This window comes from Felis catus, chromosome D1 (genome assembly GCF_018350175.1).
Source record: "Felis catus isolate Fca126 chromosome D1, F.catus_Fca126_mat1.0, whole genome shotgun sequence".
NCBI lineage: Eukaryota > Metazoa > Chordata > Mammalia > Carnivora > Felidae > Felis > Felis catus.
The window spans coordinates 62,627,131-62,650,128 of record NC_058377.1 but is presented as its reverse complement, the minus strand read 5'-3'; the positions used below and the strand labels follow the sequence as shown (position 1 = coordinate 62,650,128).

Sequence of the window (22,998 nt, the reverse complement as noted above, 5' to 3'; positions counted from 1 at the left end):
AAATGGAAACAATCAACAAAACTAAAAGCAGCATACGGAATGGGAGAAGGTATTCTCAAACAACATATCTGATAAAAGGTTAGTATTAAAAATCTATGTGGAATTTATCTAACTCAACACCCAAAACACAAAAATCTAGTTAAGAAATGGGCAGAAGACATGAACAGATACTTTTCGAAAGAAGACATCCAGATGGCTAACAGACGTATGAAAAGATGTTCAACTTTTCTAATCATCAGAGAAATACATACCAAAACCACAATGAGATAACCACCTCACACCTGTCAGAATGCCTAAAATGAACAACTCAGGCAACAAGAGATGTTGGCAAGGATGCAAAGAAATGGGAACCCCCTTGCATTGTTGGTGGGAATGCAAAGTGGTACAGCCACTCTGAAAAACATCATGAAAATTCTTTAAAAAAATTAAAAATAAAACTACTCGATGTCCCAGCAATTGCACTACTAGGTATTTATCCAAAGGATACAAAAATGCTGATTCAAAGAGGCACTTGCACCCCAAAGTTTATAGCAGAATTGTCAACAATAGCCAAATTAAGAAGAGCCCAATGTCCATTGACTGATGAATGGATAAAGAAGAGGTGTGTGTGTGTGTGTGTGTGTGTGTGTGTGTGTGTATAATATTCCATACATATATATACATACACAATGGAATATTACTTGGTGATCAAAAAGAGTGAAATCTTGCTACTTGAAACAATGTGGACAGAACTAGAATATATTATGCTTAGTGAAATAAGTCAATTAGAGAAAGACAAATATATGATTTCACTCATATGTGGAATTTAAGAAACAAAACAGATGAACATAGGGTAAGAGAAGGAAAAATAAGATAAAGTCTAGCTGTTTTCTTTTAGAAAGTTTCACAGAACTTCTTTTTGTGAACTGATTAATTCTGTTAGATTTCAGAATCCAGAATCATCTTATAGAAATCTAATAACAGAGATATTCCTATTAAATCATGCCAACTTATGGCAGCCTTTGGCAAGTTTAGTCAGTTGTGAAGAGTAAGGTTGAATAACATACATACAATATAGCCATATAGTGGAACAGTGGTCATGACATGTGGTGAGGGCAAGAACATAATTAGTGATGTCAGTGGAGATGATTTTGTCAAGTTGGTTTAGAAAGTCCATAGGAGTTAAAGCACAGGTATGATACAATAGTACTTGATAGTGTTTAGAATATAAGCTCTGCACTGGGCCTTGGCTTTTCCTTCTAGCTGAATCCAATCACTACACACACACACACACACACACACACACACACACACACACGTATACTATACACACACAAAAAAAACCATGTATATATATTTATGTATATCGTATATTTCATCAAGACTTGGGAAGTTGAGGATCAAACATATTTAGGGTTAAGAATTCTTAAGACTTGCTCCTGAATCTGCTTTTTCCCAACCCCATAGATAACAGGGTTGAGTGCAGGTGGTACAACCATATGTAGATTGGCAAGAAATATATGAATATATCCAGGGATGCTATGACCAAAGTGGTGGGTCAGAAAGGGAAAAATGCTGGGATGTAGAAGATGAGCATGACACAGATGTGGGAGCCACAGGTGTTGAGAGCTTTGAATCGGGCATTCCACAATGGTAAACAAAAGACTGTATAGAGTATTTTCCTGTACAAAAAACCAATTACAATAAGGTCAATGAATCCCACAGAAAAAGCAATCATACCAAGTAAATTATTGGTCCTGATACTGGTACAGGAAAGACGGTCAATGCCCGTGTGCTCACAGTAAGTGTGGGGGATGATATGGGCACCACAGAATGACAACAACAAGATGAGGAATACAAAAGGAATAACAAAGATTAAAGATCTCACGATCATGACTATACCTAGAATGGTCACCACCTTGTTTTTGAGAGGAGATTGCAGGTGGCAACATAGCGATCTATGGCCATGACTGTCAGTATCCCAGACTTGAGGCCAGTGCACAGATGAATCATAAACATCTGTGCAAGGCAGGCACCAAAAAGAATTTCCCTGAAATTGAACCAAAAGATGCCCAGCATCTTGGGAATAGTGGCAGAGGACAGGCTTAAGTCAGTGAAGGCCAACATTGCCAGGAAGTAAAACATGGAGACTAGGCTCAGTCTGAATTATAAAGAGGATTATAACATTCCCCAGGAGTGCAATCAGATATACAATACAAAAGGGGAAACCAATCCAGATGTGAAAAATTTCCAGGCCTGGAATCCCCAGCAGGACAAAGGAAGAAGGATGGGATCGAGTAGTATTATGATAGGCCATCTTCATGGTTGCTGGTAAGTTTTTTCACATTGTGTCAGGACTCCGATCTCATTCATGTCATTCTTTCAAGCCATGGAGAGACATGGAATTAATTCTCCACCTTAATCCTTAGCAGAAGACCCTGGAGTGAAAAGTGATAAATGATTTTAAAAGCTCCCAAATACAGAACTCACCAGATTCTGGACATCTTGTTTTTCTGTCCAAGATACATCCCAAACTTGATACTCTGCAAATAGTCTTAAGAATGATGTAAAATTACATCATTGGAATGATGTAAAATGATGTGCTTACATTTTAGAGGAACTTCTGTAATGTTACAATGGAGAATGGGTTGCAGGGGCAATTGGAGTTTGATGCAAGTAGGGTGAACGATGATGCTAGCCTGATCTAAATAAATGATTAGGGAGATGGAGAGGTGAAGGAATATGTAGTAAATTGACAGAGAACAGTATTTGATGTGATTTGGGGGATGAAAGAAAGCAATAGGTCACGTTTAACTTCCAGAATCTGTGTTAGGCAAATGAGCAAATATTGCTGCTATTCAGTGAGATAGAGAACATAATGGGAGTGATTTTTGTTTGCTTTAGTTTATGAGAGTAGGTGTTGACATTAGTCCTGAAATAAATAGATATGAAGTTCGTTTTGAATCAAGTAGTAATTCTCAATAGGCAGAATATCAGTTAAGTTCCCACTATTGTTGAAACTCAGTTTTAGGGCTTCAGTGAGTTTATAAAGTACCAAAAATCTATGCATGTGCCTGTAGGAACCATAGGATTCATGTTGTGATTAAGACTATCATATTTTTTCCCCATGTTCATAATATTTAATCTCTGGAAAGTCATACTGGGGAGAATATCACAATAGTAAATGAATGTCTGTATCTTCAAAGCCCCCTCAGGTAACTAAAGAAGAAAGAGGTAGAGACAAGAGCCATTCTCAAAGATGACAAATCAAACGTCTTTAGGAAAAATAATCTCAAATATGTTATATGGGGATTCATGTATTTTCTCTATTTGTGCACCTGCCTGTATAACTGTGTTAAAATATGTTGTATAATATTGACTAAATCAAACAAAATAATACAGCAGGTTAAATGTTGTCTGTGGGACTAAGGCATGGACATATTTTAGTGTGGGCATTATTCTGTGTAGCATATCTGCTATATTCCTTTCCTTTCTAAGCTACTATTACAAGCTGAAATCTGAATAAGAATTCAACACTGGGGTTTTAAAAAAGCCTGTTTTATTGTGCCTACTCAGTAAAAGGAGAGTGTGGCGATGTCAACTACCCACATCATTCATGTCATCCAAATCCCCCCTTTGACCTCAATGTCTGAGTGTTCTTCCTTGGAGTGGATGTCATTACAGGACAATTATGGTTGTGTCTCCTCTTAGAATATGTCTTAGCTGATATTCTTCACCCCCAGCAGTTCAATTATTTGTTTAATGGAAAGTCAGAGAAGTCAGACTCAGTCCCAAAGTGTCATCTAAATAAGCAGAACACAAGATAACAGCAGCGTCAAACTTCTTATAGTACTTTTCCTACTTTCCCTCCACCATAGGTGTGAATTTGTTTCTCAGTAGATTTCCTTAGGTTGCTACATCAGAAGAAGGAGTTTACTTCTCATTGACATACATACTCCTAAAATCAGTTTATTTCAAAGGTGGTCTAATTGGGGTGCCTGGGTGGCTCAGTCTGTTAGGTGTTGACTATTGATTTTGGCTCAAGTCATGATCTCATGGTTCATGAGTTTGAGCCCCACATCTGGCTCCATTGTGAAGCCTGCTTGGGATTCTCTCTCCCTCTGTCTCTGCTCCTCTCCCATTCATTCATTCATTCATTCATTCATTCATTCTCTCTTTCTTAAAATAAATAAATAAACTTAAAAAAAGGTGATCTAATTTTTATGGGCTTAAATGCTTTGTTTTGTGTGTTGAAATAAAATCTAATCACACCTGAGATTTAAAACATTTGGATGATTATTCATGATTACCCAAGGCAAATTGGTTTATTTCACTTCCTTTTCCCAGTGTTTATTTGCCCTCTATAAACACTGGTAGTTGCTCTTATTTTATTACTTTTAGTATGAAATAAACCCAAAGTTAAATTTAAGAAATCCCTTCCAGAGGTGTTTTTCTTATCAAAGCATAAGATTTGAAAGGGGGAATAATGTTGTCATACGAGAGTTAAATAATACAATAAATGCTATGATCAGAACAGAGATATCTAAAGACACGTAAATGGGGTGTAACAATATTCAGGAAAGCAAGGCTTGAGTGTTTCTTAATTGTGCCTAGCTACAAAAATAACAAAAGAATGTCCCACAGTTAGGCAATCATATAAATTTATGATTTGTATGTAATCATATAAACACAGGAAAGAGAACAATAGATCATATATTAGCCCATACATAGATATTGAGAGTATACTTACTGTGGTTAAATAAGCACTCCCTTTAATGCAGGTGTGCTTCTATGGATTCGGCTTGTTTAGTTGTTTTCTGAGATGAAATTGTTAAAAATCTTATTTTCATACAAATGATTAGGGAGCATCAGAATTGCCACTGATGAAAATATTCATCTAGCAAAAATGGTGACTGTGTACAAAGAGCCAGCTTTCAGTAAGCCTAGAATTTTGAAATGAGAGACAAGTTGGTCCTTTTCAATTGGCTTGAAGCATGCTAATGCTTCACGGACAATGATCTCAGCTATTATGACCAATATCCAGTGCTCAACACAGCATTGGGCACAGAATGGCAGAACTACTCCTTCTAAGCTTTGCAGTGTTGATGACTTTGTACAAATTAAGTTTATAAAAAGTTCTAAAGATTGAATAAATACCTAACCAATTTTGCCTTTTTGGGAAGGCTGTCAGTACACCCTGCTGTTTCTAAGCATGTCCCTCATGTTATAGCTTTGGACCATGCACTTGGTGATGAATGGAGTTTTTGCATGCATTTTCTTGTAAGCTACATAGAAATTAGTCTTACTGATGTCACTCTGTCACTCATTTCTATTTGGATCACTCACTTTCTACCTAAGTGATGTTTAGCAAAGCCTCAGAAATGAAAATCTACAGTGCAGCAGGAAAGCTTTTAAATAGTAGCAATTGTTAATGAATGATACCAAAATTGAGTGGTTAGGGGTGGTGGGGGATAAACATGTTTGGAAAGTGTAGAGTGAACAAAATTGAAAATATTGTTTTGGGTGTACCTGGGTGGCTCAGTTGGTTGAGCATCTGACTTCTGCTCAGGTCATGATCTCATGTCTAATGGGTTTGAGCCCCACATTGTGCTGTGCTGACAGTTTGGAACCTGGACCCTGGAGCCTGCCTCAAATTCTTTGCCTCCCTCTCTCTTTGCCCCTCCCCCACTTGCACTATGTCTCCCTCTCTCTGTCTCCAAAATAAATAAACATTGAAAACATTTTTTTCAAACATCAAATAAGCAATTAAATTATAATTCAATATTAAAATAATTTAAAAGAATTTACTGCGTATCCTTAAGTTGTGATAAGAAGTCCATGAAATTAGGCAGCTAAAATTTTAATTCTTAGGAGAACACAAAGTTATTATAATAGAAAGACTGGATGCCTTGGGTACTCTACGTGCTTTTGAGACATAAATGTTTCAAGTATTTATTTACTTAATACTTATTTACTTTGTAGCTGTTATTAGAGGTAGGAATAGCTATGGTATATGCTGATGATAAAGAAACAGTTCTATTTTTGTAATACTTATATTCTAAGTTAGCAAGGAAAACAGTAAGCATGTAAAAATAATTAAGTGACTCAAGACAATAATAATTATGGAAATAAAATTAAGTAGAATTAAAAATCAACAATAAGAATAGAAACACATCAATTTTAAAAGGAAAAAAACCTAATAGGGAAAACGTTTAATATAAGACAACAAATGTTCAATAGCAAATAAAACATCATTAGTTACCAGGGAAATGAAAATTAATATCCAAAGTGATTCCATTTGACACTCCTGGAATGGCTAAAGTAAAAACGATTCACATTATCTTTGGTTGAAGAGGATGTGAAATAACAGAAACTCTCATTCATTGCTAATAAGTATGTGAAATGTACAACGACTTTAGAAAACACTTGGCCTGTTTCTTATGAAGTTAAAAATACATTTTCACTATTATTCAGCACCTTAATTCTTAGATATTTACCAAAGGAAATAAATATCCAGTAGACTTGTCAAAAAGACAATTAGATATATATGCCTGAAGCTCAGAAAAAGGACATAGCTGATTATATACATTTGGGAGTAATTAGTGTGTTTGATACATGTCGTCTGCATTGTATATATGGATGGAAGAATGAAGAGGAAAAACTATAAAAACAAGAATTAGCAATAGATATCCTAATTTATTGTTTTTCTGGAGGTGGTGTACCAATATTTTATGGTTCACCAAGTGATGATGAAAAACATAGGATTATGGTTGGCAATTCCACTCTGGAGTGTGTGTGAGAGAGAGGGTGGGGTGAGAATAAAGAAAATAAGAGTTACATTATCCTTAGTCGTTGGGTGTAGGGTAAAACAGATGGACACATCCTAGGTTTTCATAACAGTTGGGATGCTCTGTGCCATTGTCTCCTATTTTGTTTTATTTTTTTAAATTTTTTAATGTTTATTTTTGAGAGACAGAGACAAGGCACGAGTGGGGGAAGGGCAGAGAGAGAGGGAGACACAGAATCTGAAGCAGGCTCCGGGCTCTGGGCTCTGAGCCGTCAGCACAGAGCCTGACATGGCACCCAAATTCAGAGCTGTGAGATCATGATCTGAGCCAAAGTCAGAGGCTCAGCTGACTGAGCCACCCAGGCGCCCCTCTCTCCTATTTTAAACATCCATTGAGAATAATTTCCTTTATCCCTTTTCCTTCTTTCAAGGACTTTGTAATAAATGCTTCTAAGTCATCTTACTCTTTCCACGATCTCTTCTTCTGTCCTTTGTTTCTCTGCTCTTAGTTTCTACCATTATAGAAACTCCATTATACCATGGGGAGCCAACTCACCAGAGTTTTAGTAGCTCTGCCATCTCCAAAAGGGTCACTGTTTGGATGCTACAACCTCTAGGGTTTGTGGAGTAATATTTATAGTGAGTAAGAATTTTAGTGATACTTTTATACTTCCCAGTTGCATTTGTTCCCTGGGGCTCCCAAGAGCTTGGAGGATGAGAAAAAGGAGTCCCTGCATTGCCAAGCTAAAGCTGACTCTTTCCTTGGGGTTAGTTTGGTTCAGTAGTCCAGTCATGGTTTCACATTGTTTGTGAGCTTTATACTGCCCAAGATGACACTGGGTGAGGTCACTTCATGAGAGCAACACATAGTGGTCAAAATGCAATAAGGAGTTCTGACTTATTTTATAAATCATTTCATCATTTTTACAAGTCTCTGCAGTAGACACTGGGATATCAGAAGTAGAAGCCATTTACCATTTAATAGGAAATAAAACTCAGAAAAATCAAGAGACAGAATTAGGTCATAGCAATCAGTGCCAGAAAAGAAACTAAAGTCAAAGACTACTGAATTCCTCACCCAGCACTCTTTCTAATGAATACTTCAGAGTATTCCCCTTTATTCACAGGCTATTTGTGCAGATTTGATCTCTGCATTTGTGCCACAAACTATGATAATAACAATGAGGCAGAGGTTGCTAGTTAGGCAGTTTACTATCATGTGATGTCTTAAATATCTATGATGAGTTCTAGCCCAATGATCATATTAATAGTATGCAGAAGGCCAGTGGTAAATTTCAGGTCCAACTCTAAAGGCCAGAGAATCAAAACCTCTGATGGTATAAGTCCCAGTCTAAGAGTAGGAGAAGACTGATGTCCAGCTCAGGCAGACAGGCAGGGAGGGGAAGGGAGGGAGGGGGAGAGAGAGAGAGAGAGAGAGAGAGAGAGAGAGAGAGAGAGAGAGGTCTCCCTTTACCTTTTTGTTCTATTCAAGTTCTCAATGGATTGAATGAGGTCCACCCACATTGGGGAAAACAATCTGCTTTACTCAATCTCCCAAATCAAATGCTAACTGCTTTCATTTTATTTTAATGTTTATTTATTTATTTATTTATTTTGAGAGAGCCATAGACAGAGACAGATGCAGGAGAGGGGCAGATAGAGAGAGGAAGAGAGAATTCCACAGAGGCTCTAGATCCCACAAACTGTGAGACCATGACCCAAGCCAAAATTAAGAGTAGGACACTCAACCAACGGAGTCACCCAGGCACCCCAAATGCTAACATCTTTCAGAAACACACTTAGATACACAAAGAAATAATGTTTAACCAAACACCTGATAGCCCAATCAAATTGACATATAAAATTAACCATCACCCTGGGTGGAATGCAAAAACTAGGGAAATGGCCTTCAGAATCAAAATCAGTAGCATCCAGATATCTATTGCTCCAACACCATATATTGAAAAGGAAATTCCTTGCAATATCATATTTGTCATAAATCAGATCACAACATAATCATGTGTTTTTTCTTGTACTACCCATTCTGATCAATTGGTTTATTTACAAATATCACACTATCTTAATTAGGCAGTTTCATAAAAATTCTTGAAGTGTGTAGACATATGACTATTTGTGAGATTCTTTGTGTTACCTTGTGCATTTGAAAATCAGCTTGCCAGTTTATGCAAAAATATCTGTTGAAATTTTTATTGGAATTTCATTAAATCTATATATCAATTTGGAGAACATTAACACCATTGCATCACTGAAACTTCTAATCCACATACATAATATATCTCAATTTATTCAAGTTTTCTTTATTTTTTCTCACCAACGTATTCCAGTTTCAATGCAAACAACTTGGGACATCTTCATTCCTAGGTATTTGATTTTTTGATGCAATTGTAAATGGTATTGACTTATGAATTTCATTTTCCATTTTTTTCTAGAGTTTGGAAATGCAATTGATTTTTGTGTATTGAAGGTCTATGCAGAGATCTTACTAAATTTACTTATAAATTCAAATATTCTATTTATTGATACTTGTCAATTTTTCTATCCACAGAATGAAAGTTATTTGCAAATAATGACTTATTTACTTCTTTTCAATTTTTATACATTTTTTCCAAGCATTTACTAATTCACCACTGCATATGATTGATATTCACTGTAGATTTGAGGAAGATAACCTTTAACAGATAAAACAATTCCCTTATATTCTTACATTTATGAGATTATTTTTACTACCAGCTCATGGTGAATTTTTTTTGCATAATTTTCCTAGATCTGTTGAGAAATTTTTATTTTCCCTCCATTATTAAGGTTAATGAGGTGAATTAGATATAGATCAATTTTCAATGTTGAAAGCAACTTCTGATTCCCATAATAGACCTCACTTATTCATAATATATTTTTGGTTTTCTTGGGCTCAGTTTCAAATATTTTGTTTAGAATTTGTGTATCTAAGTTAATGAGAGATGTTGGCTCGTAATTTTTTTGTATGTAATTCCTGTCAGTGTTTATGCCAGGTTTATGATAACTTCAAAAAAATATACTGGAAAGTGTTCCCTCTTTTTCTGTTTTCTGAAAGCATTTATGTTATTTCTTCTTTCACTCTTTAGAAGACTACCACGAAGGTAACTAGGCCCAGGCTTTTCTCTTTTAATTATGATTTCATCATCTTTAACAGATATAGAATAATGCAGATTTTGGGGGGAAAGTTGTATTTATCAAGGAATTTTTATACTATGTCATTGTCAAATTAATTATCATAGTGGTTCATAGTGTAGTCTTATTATATTTTAAAATATCTGTAACTTTCAATGTTTTTTTTAAATACTAGATAATTTAAATTTGTGTTTTTTATTTTTCTAAAAGTTTATCTCATCATTTTTCTAAATATAACTTCAGCCTTGTTGATATTTTCTATTATATATATTCTTTGTTTTATCGTTTTTTGCTTATATTTGTACTATTTCTTGTCTTCTATCTTTTTAGGGCTTAATTTTTCTGATTTGCTGTTTTTTTAGTTTTTTTTAATTGTAAGCATAGCTCTATAGGTCAGAACTTCAGGCATGGCTTAGTTTGGTTTTCTGCTTCAGAAGTCTCCACAGAAGGCAATCAATTGTTGGCCAGGGCTCCAGTCTCATCTGAGGCTGTATCTATCTCTCTACATATCTATATCAGAGAAAGACAAATACTGTATGATCTCACTTATATGTGGAATAGAAAAAAAACACAACAACTCATAGATACAGAAAACAGATTGGTTGTTGCCAGAGGTGGAGGGTGGAGGGCTCATGGAAATGGGTAAAGGTGGTCAAATTTTAAGTTAAAAATTTTTAAATGAAACAAATATATAAAATTAGTAAAATGATTTTTAAATGTGGTAATATACTAAATAAGGACACATCTCTTCTCAACAGCTATACTGATGCTTCTTTATAAATGTATGATCATTCTATGACTCAAGTGTATTATAGATTGCTTTCTATCTGCCACAAAATGCTGGGCATCAAATTAATATTTACAATATGCCTACTAAGTGCCAGATACCAAGCTTGGGCTGGGGATATGAGAAAATTGGGATGTAACTCAGGAGTTTTATGTAACTCACTAGGTTATGCTATTACACAGCCAAAGTTGGGATCAGTAGTGTGGAAAGAGGTCAGGTTTCAGGAACCCAAGTGACATAGATTTATCTTGGCTCAATTGCTGTAATCTTGGGAATCATTTGACTCTGTGAGCTTTAGTTTCTTCATCTAGGGCCAACAGGAAAACTCCTCAGGGCAAATGTATAGGTAAAATAAGAATGTATATAAAGTGTCTGGCACATTAGGTAGACACATGGAAATGAGAGATTGGAAAGTATGAAAGCAAAAGACACAGAGCTCAGCTAACTCAATATCTTGATATTTTAATGAGACCATGTTATGAAATGTGATATAATAGACCCCAAAGAAGGCTCTTTCAAAACCTAACACTTCAAAAGTGCATGCAGAAACGCACCTCCCAAATATAGACAAGAACCAGATGTCTAGTGCCGCCCCCCCCAAAAAAAGACATCCTAAAAAAAAGGTTCTTGTCACAAGAGTTGTAACTATCTGAGTTGATGGATATAAACTAAACATATTGTGGTAATCAGTTTGCAATACATCTATATAAAATCATCATGATGTATACCTTAAACTAATACAATGTTATATGTCAATTATATCTCAACAAAACTGGAAAAATAAAAGACAAAATGATACATAAAGAAAATACTGTAGAAATATTACATTTCAATATAAATTATTCACCAAAGATACATTTCAACACAAAAGATAGTAGGATAGTCCAATTGAGAATGTTATTCAAATGATGTTTGGAAAAATTACGGACTTCAAAGTCTCAAAAGAGAAGTCTCAGGTTGCTACTATAAAATATTCCTTGGAAACATTGGACTAATGCATGACATCATTAAAGAGGGGATCCCAAAATAGTTCAATGCACTTATCTGTGAAAGTCAAACCCTAAGGCTTCTATGCCTAGAAAACTGTTGACAGTTATGCCAGCCACAGCTCAGAATAGAGGCCTAATAGGCAGGACAGAGTTGGGAAGGGATTGTGCCAGAAATGTGATGGAAATTTCTAGGTTCCTTATAGGAGGTATATGGGATAATGTGAGGATTACAGTGTCACGAAGATGAGGATAATGAAGAAAAGAACACATAACACTTCAAACAGTACAACTCCTCCCCCTCCACTGCAAAAGCCCTAAAAATTCTCAATCTCCATCATAAGCAAAGAAACAAACAAAAAACTTAAAAAAGAATCTTAGTAGGAAGGAAGGAAAGAAGGAAGAGAAAGAAAGAAAAGAAAGAGAGAGAGAGAGAGGGAGAGAGAGAATGAAAAAGGAAAGCCACTCAGAGAGGCTGCACAGATGGGAAATCTTAACAGGTTCTGGGAGGATCTGAGAAGCCAGAAGATGGCATATCTTCCATAGGTGCCAAATAATAGTGTCAAGAATGTCCAGAGTAATGGGGTGCCTGGGTGGTTCAGTTGGTTGAGTGTCCAACTTCGGCTCAGGTCACGATCTCACGGTTTGTGAGTTTGAGCCCTGCATCAGGCTCTGTGATGACAGCTCAGAGCCTGGAGCCTGTATCGGATTCTGTGTCTCCCTCTCTCTCTGCCCCTTCCCCACTTGTGCTCTGTCTCTCTCTGCCTCTCAAAAATAAAATAAATGTAAAAAAAACAAACACCTTTTTAAAAAAAGAATGTCCAGAGTAAAGCTTTCAACCTCAAGAGCCAAAGTTCTGGGGTAACATGTACTTCCACCCAATCAACCCCCACAACACAAAAGACATGTCTGAAACAGAAGGCAGAAGAGGCATCTAGGGGATATGCAGATCTCTTTAAGTATAAAGTTTGTTTCTTTAATTGCCAAACACTCCCACTGTAATCCAGTTCCACTTGGCTAAGGCTTGGCAAGACCCTCAGATAAGGAGTAGTCAGGGAAAATTCCCAAGTTACCACAGAATCCAGGCAAGGAAGGCTTCCTTTGAAGCAACAGGAAAAAGGATTCACAGAAGAAAGGTTTCATTGCTGTCTGATATACCAAGAAAAAAGAGAATCAGAACTCATTCCAGGATTGAAAAATGAAATTTCCCTTCCAACATGAAAATAATTGCTGACTTTTATTAGCAATTCCAAAGGTGGATCTGATCCTTTTTACCTCTTACAACCTCCTCAGTAACTTCTGGATTCCCTGCTTGATCTCTTTGGTCCTCACACCATAAACAATGGGGTTCAGAGCTGGGGGGATGAGGTGGTGCAGGATGTTGAGCAGGATGGGGACATCTGGGGGAATTCTCTTCCTGGCCAGGTTAGTGATGACCAGAACCAGCAGGACGGTGCTGAAGAAGAGGATGAGGATGAAGTGGGAACCGCACGTGCTCAGGGCCTTGGCCGCAGCACCCTCAGCCTTGATCCTTAGCACAGCTTTCAGGATGAAGGAGTAGGAGAGAACAATAAGGATGAGGTCAGAGCCCAGGAGGGTCCAGCCTGCCACAAATTGGTAGAGCCGGTTGAAGGTGATGTCATCACAGGAGAGTTTGGACACAGACAGGTTAGTGCAGATGCAGTTCTCGATGGTGTTCTCTGCACAGTATGTGAGTCGAGAAGACAGGACAGGAACAGGAAGAGAAAAGAGGCCATTCCGGGCCACAACAAATATGGTAGCTCTAACCACAAAATGGTCAGTGATTATGGATGGATATCGCAGTGGGTGGCAAATGGCCACATAGCGGTCATAGGCCATGACCATGAATGTACAAGACTCCATGGTCAAGAAACTGTTCATGATGAACATCTGGAGGAAGCAGGCAGAGAAGCTGATGGACCTGAGGTCAAACCAGAAGATGGCCAGGACCTTGGGGATGACAGTCAGGCAGAGCACGATGTCCAGCAGGGAGAGGAGGCTGAGCAGGTAGTACATGGGCTCGTGCAGAGAGGCCTCCAGCTGGATGGTGAGCAGGAGGGTGGCATTGGCCCCCATGGCCAGGAGGAAAAGGAGGCTGAGGGGCAGAGACAACCAATGCTGCCAACTCTGGTAGTTAGGGAAGCAGATGAGGAGGAATTCGGAGACTGGAGCAGTGGAGTAGTTGCTGGGTGAGGCCATGTAAAGTGTCCTGATCATGCTGGAAATCCAGTTCCTAAAAATGTAGGACAAAATATATTAACAAAAATTATGTGTTCTAGATGTTGTAAAACTCAGGTTTCCATTGGGACACTTAACCTGTCTCAATGAACTTTTCAAATCATCATCATCATCATCATCATCATCATCAATCATTGCTGACATTTAACTGAACACTTGCTATGTGCCAACTCTAAGCCAAATGCTTTATAATTATTATCTTATTTCATCCTTTACAAAAAATCTTGAGAGTAATTAATACTGTTATCTTAATTTCACAGATAATGCAAGGATACAGGCACAGAGGAGCAGAGTGGTTTAATCAAAACTGGCAAATAGTTTAAGTGGTGAGATCAGGACGGTGACAAGAGTCTGACTGGAGTTTCTGCTTCCAGCCTCCACACATTATGTAGCTTCAACAAGCACAATTAACTAAGTCCTACCTTCCCTCAGAGTTTACAAGGAATAACTATATTTCACTGACTATGTGGAGGTCCTAGAGAAGCCTCTATAGACGTGGACAGGGCTTGTCAGGGTTCCTTACTTTTATTCAGGAAATAATTGAATTAGATGTAAAGCATTCTTGACTGCACCCAACAGCAATAATTTCTTACTGCCCCGAAGGAGATTTTATTATAAGGCACAGTATATATCACTGTCTCACTGGATTATTTGCTATTGTTTGTCTTTGGAAGTTTCGAGTGTTTTCTTTGGTTTGGATCCTTTAGTTGAGACTGCATTTTATGTTCTGGTGACAGAGACAGTCAGTAATTAGGGGTACACCAGGAGGATATAAAAATTGTAAGTTCTGGGTTAAATAGGTGATGGAGATTAAAGAGTGCACGTGTGGTGATGAGCACCAGGTGATGTATGAAATTATTGAATCACTGTATTGTACATCTGAAACTAATATAACACTATATGTTAAGTGTATTGGAATGTGAACAAAAAGTTTAAAAAATTATAAGTGCTATGACGGTTTTTTAAATAAAAGAGAAAACAAGTCTTTGAAGGAGTCCAAAAGAGGAACACATTTTGAAACTTAGAAGGTAGGAGAAGTATCTTGTTAGCCTGAGTAGGTAGTTGAGAGAGGCCTGGAGACTGCAGCAACATCCAGAGTTTGGGACTAAGAGTAGCTGCCATTTTATTCCTGGAACATTGAATAGTGTGGTGTTATTTTCAGCTCACTCATGTGGGTTCCTTGACTTGCCCTATTCTAGGAGGACTCTGGGATCCCTCGATATATAGTCAGGCTATAAACTAACCTGTCAAAGGAATTCTATCCAAAGGTGAGATACTCTAATCATGGGGCCTTGACTGATGCACTGCTAACTCTTTTCCCACTCTGAGAGAGTCCAGGTTTGGAGGATTCACTCTGACAAAGACTAGGCCAAGAGCATCATGGATCATTTTGGAGGCCACTTTCTGCTCTATTCTTTGAGTCAATAGCGTCCTCTGAGTTGTCCTGTATTGCTGAAATTGCACTAACCACCTACCTGCTCCTTGGATAGTGATCTTTCCTTTATACAAAGAGCCATTCCTTGTTTCAGGATGGACAAGAAACAATGGATTGGACAAACATTTCAAAATCATAATCAGTAAGAATTACTGATGAGTAAAGAAAGACATTAGAGTATTCATTATTCAAAAATTGCCCAATGTGTACTTACTGATCACTATTGGGCAAGGTGATATGTAACAAACTGAAGAAAGATGAAAGAAACAAGGTCTTGAATCTTGAGTCACAATGACTTTATGTTTTTGAACTTGAGTGACAAAAAATAAAATCTTTATTGCAAAATTAGAAAAGGGAATGGGAAAAAAAGGATAGAGTTTTCAGAATAAGAATATGAATTTATATTTGAATTGTTATGCAGGAGATATTTGCAAAATATACAGGTAGAGTTTTTACGCTATCATTGAAAATACAATATTCCTGGAATTCAGTAGGAAATTCAAGTATGCAAATGAAGATGTATTTGCATTAAAAAATAAGGTATTACTAGGGGCGCCTGGGTGGCGCAGTCGGTTAGGCGTCCGACTTCAGCCAGGTCACGATCTCGCGGTCCGTGAGTTCGAGCCCCGCGTCAGGCTCTGGGCTGACGGCTCGGAGCCTGGAGCCTGTTTCCGATTCTGTGTCTCCCTCTCTCTCTGCCCCTCCCCCGTTCATGCTCTGTCTCTCTCTGTCCCAAAAATAAATAAACGTTGAAAAAAAAAATTAAAAAAAAATAAGGTATTAGCATATAAAAAGAGGTATTAAAAAAGAGGTATAAAGCATATAAAAAAGAGGTATTAGCATATAAAATAATTGAAGAAAACCTAATAATGACTTAAAATCTAAAACTTAGACTGATAAGAATTTTCAAGTAGATTTTGTAGATTTAGGAGAAAATGGAAATATTTGATAGAGTAAGTTTCTAGAGAGAATGGGGGGAGTTAATTCAATAGTATAAACAAGGACTTTTATTCTAGCTTCTTCCACTCCTCTATTCACAGAAGAAAATGTCTATACTGGAAAATAAAAAGGATAAGTATTATCCACATGGCAAAACTGTAGGCCTTGGGCTGCCTCGTTGGCTCAGTCAGTGACTTTGGCTCAGGTCATGATCTCACAGCTTGTGAGTTTGAGCCCTGCAAAGGGTTCTGTGCTGATAGCTCAGAGCCTGGTGCTTGCTTCAGATTCGGTGTCTCCCTCTCTCTTTGCCCTTCCCCCACTCTCTCTCTCTTTTAAAAATTAATAAACATTGAAAAAATTAAAAAAAAATCTGTATGCCTTGGGTTAAGTAGTTTGGTAATGAAACAAAGCAGAAGAAAAAAAATGATGTTGGATCTCTTACAGAATACTCAAAACAAAACAAAAAAACAGTCATACCCATCATTGTTTTCTAATTACAGGGTGAGAGAAAGTATCCTGTTGCCTAGAGGAGAAATGCTTTTCCCACTAAAGTAGGAGGAAATTATCTATGTTCATGGATACTTTTGGAGGTCAGTGGAAAGTTCTTTTTGTTCTGTTTTGTACAAAATGGTGTTACTTTCCAGGTATCCTAGTCTTTCTTTAGAAAGCCAAACATTTTCTTCACTTGCTTTGTGTCTTAACAGGCATCATCAGTCTTGCTATTAAAAATATGGCAGCCAATATTCTTGGGTTGGCATCCTGAAAATGAGTTCTTTCTGTTCCCTTTTAACAATGGCCCCAAATGAACAACATATATTGTACATACATATGTAAATACATAATATATAATATGCACATTATAAGTAAAATGCAATATACATGCATACAATACATATAATAATATATTTTTTGTAAACACAGAGTACAACTAATGGTTGCTGCATGGGGAAAAGGGTGGGAGATGGGCAAAAATGGGTGAAAGGGAGTGGGAGATAACAGGCTTCCAGTGATATGGTAACTATACTTGTGGTAAGTACTGCATAATTTTAAATTTGTGGAATCACTATGTTGTACACTTAAAGTTAATGTAACATTCTATGTCAACTATACTCAAATAAAAAATTAATTTTAAAAAAAGATGCTAGTGAGACCATAACTGTCATATAAAAGACATCTTTGAGAAACAGAGCTACGTGTCTTTAGGAAAAGTATTCAAAATAGTTGAAGTTCACCAAAGGTAGAAAATAGAAGCTAGCCAATAAGTCAGTTTTAGGCATATAAACCTATGTAGGAATTTTTTACATGGTAAGCAGAATTATCTGTGATTCCTTGTGGCTCAGATCCAATTATCCTAGCATGTGGAATCTATGTTCTGTAAACTCATCTGCTTTGATTCTTGTTGTTTGTTGTTGTTGTTTGTTGTTTTTGTTGGCAACTGTCTTTTTTCCCTCACTACTAAACAAAGAGCTAAGTGGCCAAGTACTAAGAAAGGTGACAGTAAGGGCTGTCATAGCCAAACAAGCAGAAAAGAGTTGGGGAGTCATGGCAGGATGAGAGAGGGAGCTCAGGAAGCAAATAATTAGTATAGTTGGGATTACTGATCCTGCTTACCTATCCCATTTCTTTGAGAGTGAAGTATCTTCTCTATTGCTAGAGAAGATAATGAAGGTATTGATTTGATCTAAGGACTTTCACTTTGAATATCCCAGATTTTCCAAATACAGATTATTCTCTCTCTCTCTCTCTCTCTCTCTCTCTCTCTCACACACACACACACACACACACACACACACACACACATACACACACGCACGCACGCATGCATGCATGCACACACACACACCTTTCTACCCGTTGTAGATCTGCAAGACGAATCAAGGATTCAGGAGTTCTAACTGGGGTGGGGTTAGCTCTTTCATATACTTACATATGTAATCAGGAAGATGACCTTCATTATGAATTAGAGAAATAATAAGACAGAAAACATACCCACTTTTTTGGAAGGACTTCTGGTTTCCAATAACCTCAAGTTCTGGATCCTCGGTGACTTGATCTATTTAATAAGCAAGAAATCAGTCAGTGCTTTGTCGGTACCTGATTATAGTGTTAGGCATACAAATGTACCACATAGATTAAGCAATACAGGTATTTTCTGAGAGCTTAAGTAATAGAGGAAAATTGACTTAAGAGCACTTATAAAACAGTATAGTTGTGGCTCTAATAAAGTTGATCTGGGGTGCCTGGGTGGCTCAGTTGGTTGAGTGTCCAACTCTTGGTTTTGGCTCAGGTCATGATCTTGTGGTTTGCCAGTTCAAGCCCCATATTAGGCTCTGTGCTGACAGTGCAGATGCTGCTTGCGATTCTCTCCATCTCTCTCTGTCCCTCCCCTGCTTGTGCTCTTTTTTGTTCTCTCTCTCTAAACAAATAAGTAAACTTTTTTAAAAAGTTGATCGTACAAACAGTGGGAAGAGAATAATGAAGCAATGTGATATGGTTGAAGAGCTGGCCTCTGACAAGTGAATTCTAAGTCTGGCTCTTATGCTCATTGTATGAGCTATTTAAACTCTATGATACATACATTCCTCATTTATGAAATGGATAAATGATATTTAACTTCAGGTGTTGTGGAGAGAAAAAGGGGCTATGATCTCCTGAGGTCCTGTTAGGCCCAGAGACACAAGGAGTTGAGAGCATCAGAGAAGGATACAAAAATGAGGCAAATCCACCTGGGGGAGAAGAAGGACTCTCTGTGTAGGGAATGGTAAGAGAAGAAACATCAATGTGGATGATCAGTATGATTGGTGGTGAGGTGCTAGGGGGTGATAGATCCTAAGTTCTTTGGGGGAAGCAAGCAGGAAAGCAGAGGGTCAGGAGACATGGTTAAGGTGTGCAGGGGCAGCCCTGTGAGGTCCACCTGAGGGCAGGCATTATCACATACACTGTAAGGAAGCACAGAGAACTTGAAGCAGGGAAGTGATGTGCGGTAGATGGGACACAGGGAATCACACAGCAGGGAGGGAGGCTTTCAGAGAGTCCTGAACAGTACAAAGGAAAAGTGATGAAGATCTGAATGCAGGCCATGTAGGTGGAGAAGAAGGATGTATTCGAGGTGTGGGGAGAACTACAGGATTTAGTGAAAGAAAGGATGAGCAGGCAGAGAGACTGGAGTCCAGAATGTCGCCAAGCACCTTTTAGTGATACAGGGAAAAAATGTCCTTTTCAGACCTCCTATAACACTCGTATTTTCTCCCAGGTAGCAATATACTTTTGGCTCTGTTTTAGTAAATTCCATAAGAGCTGGACCATTTTTCCTCTCTTTCTGTATTCTCCTCAGTGAAATTGAGGCCTCCTAATGTGAGCAATGAGGACTTGTTGGGCATCTGGGACATTGTTCTGATATTCAGTATCCACTTCCAGTACTGGTAGACTGACATTTACAAAGGGGTGATCCTTGTGCTAAGTACTATTGACCAAACATGGTCTGTGATGATGATACACTGACAGTCTATAAGGTCAGGCAAGTCTTGAATAAACAAAATTACAAGAGAAGACTCAAGCCAAGACTGGAGAACGGAGTGACCACCTTGACTCATAGATGAATTTAGACGAGGACAGAAAGGAAGATTCTCACCCAGCCAGGCACAGGGCCTTGGTCACCCAGCCATGGTATGGGACGGGGCCTTGGAGTCTACGGAAGTTTGCAAACCCTTATGGACACAAAATGACTCAGCCTCATCCCTGAATGAAATAACAGCATGAGGTCAGTCCCTGCCACTCAGCCTTACACCAGATCTAATCATCTTAGCAGGGTCAGCATGTACACCAGACCCTATTGAAAGAGTTCCTTTTCCTTTATGTACTAGGTTCCTGGATTTCTCTCTCCTCTCATGATCTCCTTCCTCACAGTTTCCCTGCTTGGTCCAGCTTGAGACTCACCAGTTTCAGAAAGCTGCACTGCTGCTGTTTCTGGCTGCCAGAGAAAGCACTAAACTGACCCCTCCATGAGTTCTGGAGGCTGGTTTTATGAACTCTGGCTCCACTGTGCCCCCTCTCTTTCCATTGCTCACCAGAGTTGGTGCTCTTGTTAAACATTTGGGCCCTCAGGGCCTATGGTCTATTTCCCAAAAGAACATATTGTAAATGGCTTAATTCAGCATTTTCAATAAAGTAAGGGCAGGGGGCTCTTGGGGAGTCTAAATAAAGAAGCTCTGGGAAAAGAAGGGTAAGGAAACTGCATGATGAGAATCTTCTCAGGGAAAATTTATACGGATGCACCTGAGGGGAAGAAGTGAGTAAACTCTCCTCAGCCCTATAACTCCATGGAGGAGGTGACAGAGGAACATCCCCAGAAATCAAAGGAGCATGGGCCGCAGAGGAGCATGGACCATGGGCAACCAGGCGCAAAGGAGCACTTTCCCTGTGAGCCCCTCTCCTGCAGTGGGAGCACCAGTGGTCTTGACACAAGCACATCCCTGGGAGGGGTCCTGTTTACACACATGTGGTCTCATGGCCAAGATTTTACCTTCATGGCTGTGCTTGGTTTAAACTCTGTCACATAAGTATGGTTGCAGAAAGTTCAACTGTTAACAGTCTTCACCTGCCACAGGGCAACACTTGGCATTGCTTCCTTGGGGAACAAGTGGAACTTCCACCAGTGCAGCCACCTCTTTGCATTGATGCACAGTAGGACTTAGAAAATAGCCTTTCCTGTGGACCTTCCCAGATATGTCTTAGGATAGGGACTTTCCAGCTAAATGTAGGATCTTTGGGGTTTGGGGCACAGGAATCTTGGAAAGAGGAGAGCAAGTGGAGTCTGGTTCTAGGTCTCACACTTTCCTACCCACAACTGCTGAAGAAGACATCAGGGCAGGAATGTACCTGGAAAATAATCTTGTTCCCTACATGCACTAACTACTCTCCTTGTCCCACCTCTGCCTTGCTACCTAGAAGGTCTAGGTAAAGCACTAAAGATCTTTTCAGCATAAAATAGGGTTGATAGACACACCAAATGAAGAAAATTAGTTCATGAGTGAATTATTGTTCCATGAAAGAATGTTGCTAAAGCATGCAGTTTACTCTAAGCAAAATATCCTTGTTCTCAAGAATTTCTTATAAATGATTAATCTCTTTTCACTGTCAGGTCATAATGATGCTGGGAAGAGATAATTGGAAGCTTAAGTTTGAACTCCTGTTCTACGACAGCCTGATCGCTTCTTCCTGTATAGTTTTCATAAGTCCACAATTTTCTCATTTGTAATATGGGGATAATAAACTTTCTGACAGAGGGTTTTGAAAGGATAAAATTACTTTTACTTTTTCATTGAAAAAACATTTTGACCCTACTTTGTAGAAAACACCACATATTCAAAATACGTAATCAAAGAATGGTTACTGCCACCATAGACAGGGAGACTCAAACTTTACATAAAGTTACACCAAGAATAACACTAGTAATAGTAATAATAAATATCCAGAGCTCAAAATGTGTCACATATTCTGATTATCTGACATTTCCTTCAACTCTTATAATACCCTAATGATGCCTAATTATTATAGGCAACAACCATAGTTGACAATTCCTGATTAAAAAAAATTACACATTATGCGTTGAAATGTGTCCACAAAGATATGTTGAAGTTCTAACTCCCCTTTCATGTACCTGTGAATGTGACCTTATTTAGAAATATGGTGTTTGCAGATATAATTAAGAGTTACCAGGGGCACCTGGGTGGCTCAGTCAGTTGAGCGTCCGACTTTGGCTCAGGTCATGATCTCGTGGTCTGTGAGTTTGAGCCCCATGTTGGGCTCTGTGCTGACAGCTCAGAGCCTGGAGCCTGCTTCGGATTCTGTGTCTCCCTCTCTCTCTGCCCCTCCCCAGTTCATGCTCTGTCTCTCTCTCTGTCAAAAATAAATAAAAATTTAAAAAAATTAAAAAAAAAGTTACCAGTTAACAAAAACAGATAAACTTCATTTCAACCACGCCTTGAGAGTGTATCCCAAGGTTTCACTTCAAAATGTGTGTATGGCAGTGAAGGAAACTATCAATAAAACTAAAAAGCAGCCTATGGAATGGGAAAAAATATATGCAAATGGCATATCTGATAAAGTGTTAGTATCCAAAATCTATAAAGAACTTATCAAACTCAACACCTAAGAATCAAATAATCCAATTAGGAAATGGGCAGAAGACATGAATAGACATTTTTCCATAAAAGATATCCAGATGGCTAACAGGTACATGAAAAGATGCTCAACATCACTCATCAGCAGGGAAATACAAATCAAACCCACAATGAGATGCCATCTCACACCTGTCAGAATGTCTAATATTAACAACACAAGAAACAACAGATGTTGATGAGGATGCAGAGAAAGGGGAACCCTCTGGCACTGCTGGTAGGAATGCAAACTGATGCAGCCACTCTGGAAAACAGTATGGAGGTTCCTCAAAAAGTTAAATGTAAGACTATCTTATAATCCAGCAATTGTACTACTAGGTATTTACCCAAAGGATACAAAAATACTGATTTGAAGGGACACATGCACCCCAATGTTTGTAGCAGTATCATCAACATAGCAAAATTCTGACGAGAGCCCAAAGGTCCATAGGATGAAGAATGGATAAAGAAGAGGATATATATGTATATATAATGGAATA

General features: G+C 38.2%; 1 protein-coding gene and 1 pseudogene across 1 annotated transcript; both read right to left on the bottom strand.

Annotated features, from left to right (window-relative positions):
• Window positions 1-1,379: 1,379 nt before the first annotated feature.
• On the bottom strand, window positions 1,380-2,296 carry LOC101087094 (annotated as a pseudogene).
• A 10,689-nt stretch (window positions 2,297-12,985) lies between these two features.
• Window positions 12,986-13,960, bottom strand: LOC101097666 (olfactory receptor 56A4). Its single transcript, XM_003992880.2, has one exon. It carries the CDS (start codon window positions 13,943-13,945, stop codon window positions 12,986-12,988), a length of 960 nt encoding a protein of 319 aa, XP_003992929.3. The 5' UTR covers window positions 13,946-13,960.
• Window positions 13,961-22,998: the final 9,038 nt, after the last annotated feature.